We start from the raw sequence: 6,445 nt of genomic DNA, 5'->3' as shown, positions 1-6,445 counted from the left end.
GGAAGGAAGGAAGGAAGGAAGGAAGGAAGGAAGGAAGGAAGGAAGGAAGGAAGGAAGGAAGGAAGGAAGGAAGGAAGGAAGGAAGGAAGGAAGGAAAGTCAGTTCCTAACTCTGGGTCCAATGCTCTATCTACTGCACTACCTCGTTGTCAATCTATACATTAATTTCTGATTTTTCTTCCTCTTCTTTCTCTGTTTCTACATACTTCAGGTTCTTATTTTCTACCATGCTCCCTTCTCCATGCAATACCCCTTTCTGTGGCCAGGACACAGGATTCCAGCACCATGGGCCAACACAACATGCGTGAGGAAACTCATACTCTTCTTAGAAACAACTCTTGGTGAAAGAGCTCCCCATGGAGCTTTCCATGTGTCCCAAGCTATTCTTACACCCAGAGTGAAAACCATTGCCCGAGGCCTAGTTGGTGGTCTCAAGAACACACTGGTGCACAGGTAAGGATTTGCTTTGATTTCATTAACCTTAGTTAACTTTGGTTGTAGGTTGTATAAAGCAGCACACAAACCGCACTATTTTATGGATTCCTTCTCTGTAAATATATGTATTTATAAATTATATGTATTTTATATATGATATTTATATTAATGTATATGATATTTACTATCATATAGTCTATATAATAATTGTTTTTATTATATAATATATAATTTATATTATATATACATTTGTAAATAAGTAAATACAAATTCTTTCTGATGTCTGAGCCAGAGTCATCCTGTCTAAAGGGACTCTAAAACATCACTAAAATATGTTCATGGCATGAAAGCTCTATAATTTCTTTTCTATGGCACCACAAGCAAATAAATACTCTCTCTGTGCCTATCTGATCAGTGGCTGCTGCCCCTGTGACCTATGATGGACCAGACAACAAGACAGCTTTCTCCCTTCTATGGTGACAGCAAGGTCTAAAGAGATAAGCTGTAGCAGCTACTCCCTCAGCAAGTTCCTGCCCATTCACCAGAGATGTAGGGAAATCAAAGTTTTATAATTTTAAATTGAAAGAGGCAATCTGTTACAGGAGAAAGACAACTGGCCCTTGAAACACAAGTCTTGGTTTCAAATCCTAACTCTGATAACTTTTTATCTGTAGTACCAGAGATAAATCACTTAACTCCCCTAAAACTCAGTTTCCTTATCTCTAAAATGAAAGAATTGTACTAATATTAATTTACAATCATTTTTAAGCACCCACTATGTACTGGGGATAAAAACCAATAATTTTTAACTCTTCTTATGAGAAAACAAAAACATATAGGTATAAATAATATAACTACAAAGAGATTTTGTTGTTCAGTCATTTTCAGTCATGTACAACTCTTCATGACCCTATTTAGGTTTGTTTGTTTGTTTTTTGGCAAAAATAATGGAGTCTTAAGGTTCTCTGTGGATTTTTTCAGCTTCTGCTCTCTCTTCAGATTTCGGCTTCCTTTCACTGTGGGCTGCTCTATCTCAGGAACCAATCAAAGTCTCTGAATTTGCCTAGCACTGCCTAGGGAGGGTCAGTGCTTGTGGTCTTTTAGAACTAAGTGTTCTAATGTAATTAATTAAAAAAGTAATTAATTACTTAATGACTAAGTAAATGTGAACTCTCTTTGTTAGTGACTTCCTAAGTGTTAAGTAGGGATACTTCAAGTTCCTGATTGATTAACTTAAAATAGACAAAGGGAATAAAAAAGTCCCTTTCACAATACTTTTTTGTGACCCTAGGCAAGTCCCTTATTCTGTTTGCCTCAGTTTCCTCATCTGCCAAATGAGCTAAAGAAGGAAATGACAATCAGCTCCACTATCTTTGCCAAGAAAATCCTAAATGGGGGTCATAAAAAGCCAGATACAACTGAAAACAATTTAACAACAACAACCACATTCACAAAAACAAAACAAAACAGGAAGCCAGATAGGGGGCAAGTTAGAGACCTCAAAGGAAGGCTATATAGTTCTGGCAAAGAGCTTATTCCAAAAAAATGAGTATATGCTTGAGCACATGGGTTGAGGCAGACATGATTGGGGATGTAGACTCGAAACTACCACACCAATGCAACTATCAACAATTTGGAAATAGGTCTTGATCAATGATACATGTTAAAACCAATGGAAATGCGTATTAGCCATGGGTGGTGGGAGGTGGGGGGGTGGGGCTTGGGGCGTGAAGGGGAAAGTAAGAACATGAATCATGTAACCATGATAACTTTTCTAAAAAATAAAAATTATTTAAAATTTTAAAAAAATTGAGTATAATGTAAGACTAACTTGTCCTCTGGGCATAGAGACTGGAAGCACTGACGTTCCCCTTAAAGGCACATTCCCTCACATCCGATAAAGTCTGAAGTAATGCTATGAAAATGGAACTGGGCACTGTTTTCCTGACCAAATCCAACAGGGAAAAACTTAAAAGTGGGTTTGCTCAATATTAAGTTGTTAACTTCCAGAAGTCTTAGATAAACAAGGTCAGTGGTGACACACTCTTTGGTCTGGACAAAAACCACCAGAAATATAGCCTTTCTGGCTGAATTCCTAAGGTAATTTGTACCAGTCTCCCAGGGGGTAGGACTTCCTGTTGGCAAAGACAAAAATCAGACTTTTGCACACCCTAAACACCGGCAAAATTGTGCCCTACCTCATTCAACCTTTTGGAAAATTTTGCCTTTTTTGTATTCTATCTACCACTCATTGCTGGTAGATAACAGATGGGATTTGACTCATCAAATTCCCAAAGAATGGAATTCACAACATCTATCACTTAGATAAGTATTAGGGGCTGACTGAAGCACATAGATTTGCTCAGGGTTGCTCAGCTAGCAAGTTTTGGAGGCTAGATAGGAAAACAGGGCTTCCTAATTCCAAAAGCAGTACCCTATTCACAATCCACAATGCTTCTTTTCAGCTTAACACAAAAGAACTGCCTATGAAACATGCAAAAGTGAATTTTCTGTCATTTAATTTAAAAAATCAAATATGTGTAATTTTTAAAAGTAAGATTTAACACTCATTATGTGGCTTTCCTCCCCTCTGTTCTACATTGTGCTATAAACAACTTCTTTTCTTTCCTACCTCAAATCTTCCTCTGCTCTCTAGAATCAAAAGCAGGTATGGTTTTGCTTGAAAAACTATGAGAAAAAAAGCTTCCTGGGAGCAATAGAAACGACCTCCATTCCTGCTTAGAACACTGAGATCAGGCCTATCCAATGGCTTTCATTTCATTTCATTTCATCAGGGAGTTGGGGAGGGGACATCAAGGTGACTCAGTGAATTGAGAGCCAGGACTTGATTTGGGACATCTTGGATTCAAATCTGGCCTCAGACCTTTCCTAGCTGTGTGACCCTGGGCAAGTCACAACCTCCATTGCCCAGCCCTTATCACTCTTCTGCCTTGGAACCAATACACAGTATTGATTCTAGGATTGAAGGTATGGGTTTAAAAAAAAAAAAAAAAGAATAGAGGCAGGTCTCTACCTCCCTACTTTTTAGCCTTTGAGAGTTAAATCTGATGCTTTGTGATGCCATTTGGGGCTTTCTAGGAAAAGATACTGGAGTGGTTTGCCATTTTCTTCTTTAGCTCATTTGACAGATGAGAAAAACGGAGGCAGATTGAGTAAGTGACTTGCCCAGGGTCATACAACTAATAAATGTCTGAGGCCAGATTTGAACTCAGGAAGAAGAGTCTTCTCAACCTCAGGTCCTGCAAGCACTCTACTGTGCCACCTAACTGAGTCAGTGAAGGATTATTATTTATTTTTTTAACAAAACCCATTCTCTCTTACATCAATATCCTTTATTCTGGTATTGACAGATTTATGTTTTGGTAAAAGAGGGGAAAAGAGGGCCAGAAAGTGTCTGAGATGTTTCTTTGTTTCGCCTTCCTTTCCTTCTTTGTAACCCTAGCTTTGGAACAAAGGTGACATCTGCAGCCTGAAACCTGAAACAAAGTTCTTTGTCTCTGATGATCACAGAGAAACACAATACTTTCCTCTCCCTGCTTGACCTCCCCAGATCCTAGCTCCAGGGAGCTGGAATTCACTACTGATGGATGATTTACTTGCATTTTCTTGTGCTGAACAGAGAGGGGCACTTGTGTTTCATTTTTTAAAGCCTGCCACTCTTTGGAGAATAGACAGAGCTGTGAAATTTCTCCTGACACTGTGTTGCTGCATCTTTTTAGAAAGTAGAGTTTCAATGTCCCCTTTTTCTACAAACCAGTAGTGTTTACATTTCCCATCAACACTGTCTCCTTAGGCCTGACAGACAAAGTTAACCAGATCCTGAAGGTAGCCTTGTAATGCAATGAAAAGAGCATCTGAATTTAAACCAGGAGACCCAAATTCTTATCCAAATGTTTTCATTAATTTACAGTGTGCCCTTTCTAGCACTAACATTTTATGTTTCTCCGAGATACATAAATTTGGTTGGTTGACCTTGGGTCAGGTCAGGACTTTTGACCTGAAGGATTCCGTGATGTCTCTCCCAACTGAAAGGGCCCTCAATCCAGATTAGAGCACTGTGTGGGACCGGAATCCTTGGTAGCCTGGATGACCACTGGCTGATGTCCCACACGATCCTACCACTTATGTGTTAAATTCTGCCATTTATTCATTTGAAAGGTAATATGATATAGAGGAAAGAGAACTGGCCACAGTCAGCAAAACCTGACTGCAAGCAGAGCCATATTATTTGTGTAACATTAGATAAGTTACCTAAATTCTCATCACCCTAGATAATTGACTATGAATTGCAGAATAGATTATTAATAAATGTAATTTCCACACCAAAAGTTATCCACAAAATTACAGGTCTAGTTCAAAAGAAAAACATTTAAATGAAAGTATAAGGTTTTGGAATTTCCAAGGATCACAAAGTTCAAGGTAAAAGACAATTTAGAGATAATATGGTCCAACTTCTTCATTTTACAGATGAGGAAACTGTGGCCCAAGTACATTAAGCAATTTACCCAAATTTCTGCACATACTCTATCAGAAGTGAAATTTGAACTTCAGAATCAGTGACCAAGGACACTCTGTACCACATCAAACCATTAATATCTAATTGTAAATTGATTTCTTATTTTTTTCCCATAAAGAACCAAGTGATTTGGGACCTTTATGGGAACAGGACACAGAACAAGTAGGTTCTGCTCCCTGAGAAAGTGAAATAAGATTAGATTTAGAAAATAGATTCAGACTTGTAGATCAGGGCCTCATACAACAGTGGGAGATTTTGAACACCTATAGACAACCCAAAAGACACTATAGTGTTGGGTTGGAAAGAATGGAAAAGTAAACCAGAAAAGGCCAGAAGATTGAAAAATCCCAATTTTGCCACTCTAACTCTTACCTTAGACTGACCCAACTCATAAGACTACCCTATCACAAAACCTTAAATTATGTACAATGTATGAACTCCCCAGCAGCATTCCTGATTCAACCTTTTTTTTTTAACCCTTCCTTTTTGTCTTAGTAACAATTCAACAGAAAGCTAGGCAAACAGGGTTAAAAGACTTGCCCAGTAGCATATGGCTAGGAAGTTCCCAAGGTCAGATTTGAACCCAAGTCCTTCTGGCTCCAGGTCTGACAGTCTATCCAATTGTGACACCTACCTATGCCGGTTGATTCAATAAATCTTAATGAAACTATTTTTAATATGAATACAGCATCAAAATAGCTCTTTGGTAATCACTGGAAATATCTCTCATATGCATCCTGAATTGGGAGATCTAAACCAATTGGTAGGTAAATGGACGATTGTGTTTTCCATTAGGTTTCCAATAGATAAACTTTCCACTTTGAGTCCATTATATTCTCAAGATCTAACATGGCACTTCTTGGCATTTGGGCTAGTTGGGTGGTCATCTCTCTAACAGTAGGGTTTCTTGGCTAAACTCTAGAAGGTTTCCAATCATTCTCTTATTTGAAGAGGATCACTGAAGATCACTGAAAGTAGTATGTATCTGTCAATCAGGAGAACTCACTGGAGTGCATGATAAGATATACTGTCCTTAGATCTTGATTGAAGCTGTCCTTTAATTTAATTTCTCCATTCATTTTTATTTTTAGGAACCTTCCTGTGATTTTGAACTGGGTGAAGACACAAAAACCTGGAGTCCTAGGGGTCAACATTATCACATCAGACTTCGTCGACCTGGTGGACTTTGCCACAACTGTCATTGAGTTGAATGACCTCCTCCTACAAGGGGACAGAGCTCTGGCTAAATGCTGATTTCATTTTCATTTAACTCCATATTGAATTTATTGATTCAGGGCAGAGTTTTGACAGGTGTCCCTGCCAATGGTAGTAGTCCCTGGGCAGAGTTTTGGAAGTGAATTAAGTGGAGGCCCTTTTTCTTTATTCATAGGGTCTGTTGAGCAATGTTGACAATGCTGTCAATTTTAGTTTTCCAAATGAAACTTTTGACATATTGGAGAATCTAAGAGGAGAA

At 38.4% G+C, this 6,445-nt stretch overlaps 1 protein-coding gene across 1 annotated transcript in view; it reads left to right on the top strand.

Moving 5' to 3' along the window:
- PLCXD2 (phosphatidylinositol specific phospholipase C X domain containing 2) overlaps positions 1–6,225 on the top strand; it is a 92,764-nt gene extending 86,539 nt beyond the window's left edge. The window contains exons 3-4 of the mRNA XM_044666788.1: positions 211–452; positions 6,063–6,225. Coding sequence (XP_044522723.1) covers positions 211–452; positions 6,063–6,225 — 405 coding nt within the window. The remainder of the gene's footprint in view (positions 1–210; positions 453–6,062) is intronic.
- Positions 6,226–6,445: the final 220 nt, after the last annotated feature.

This window comes from Gracilinanus agilis, chromosome 3 (assembly GCF_016433145.1).
Source record: "Gracilinanus agilis isolate LMUSP501 chromosome 3, AgileGrace, whole genome shotgun sequence".
NCBI classification, from domain to species: Eukaryota; Metazoa; Chordata; class Mammalia; order Didelphimorphia; family Didelphidae; genus Gracilinanus; species Gracilinanus agilis.
The sequence above is the reverse complement of the archived record's forward strand: the minus strand, read 5'-3'. Positions and strand labels throughout refer to the sequence as shown.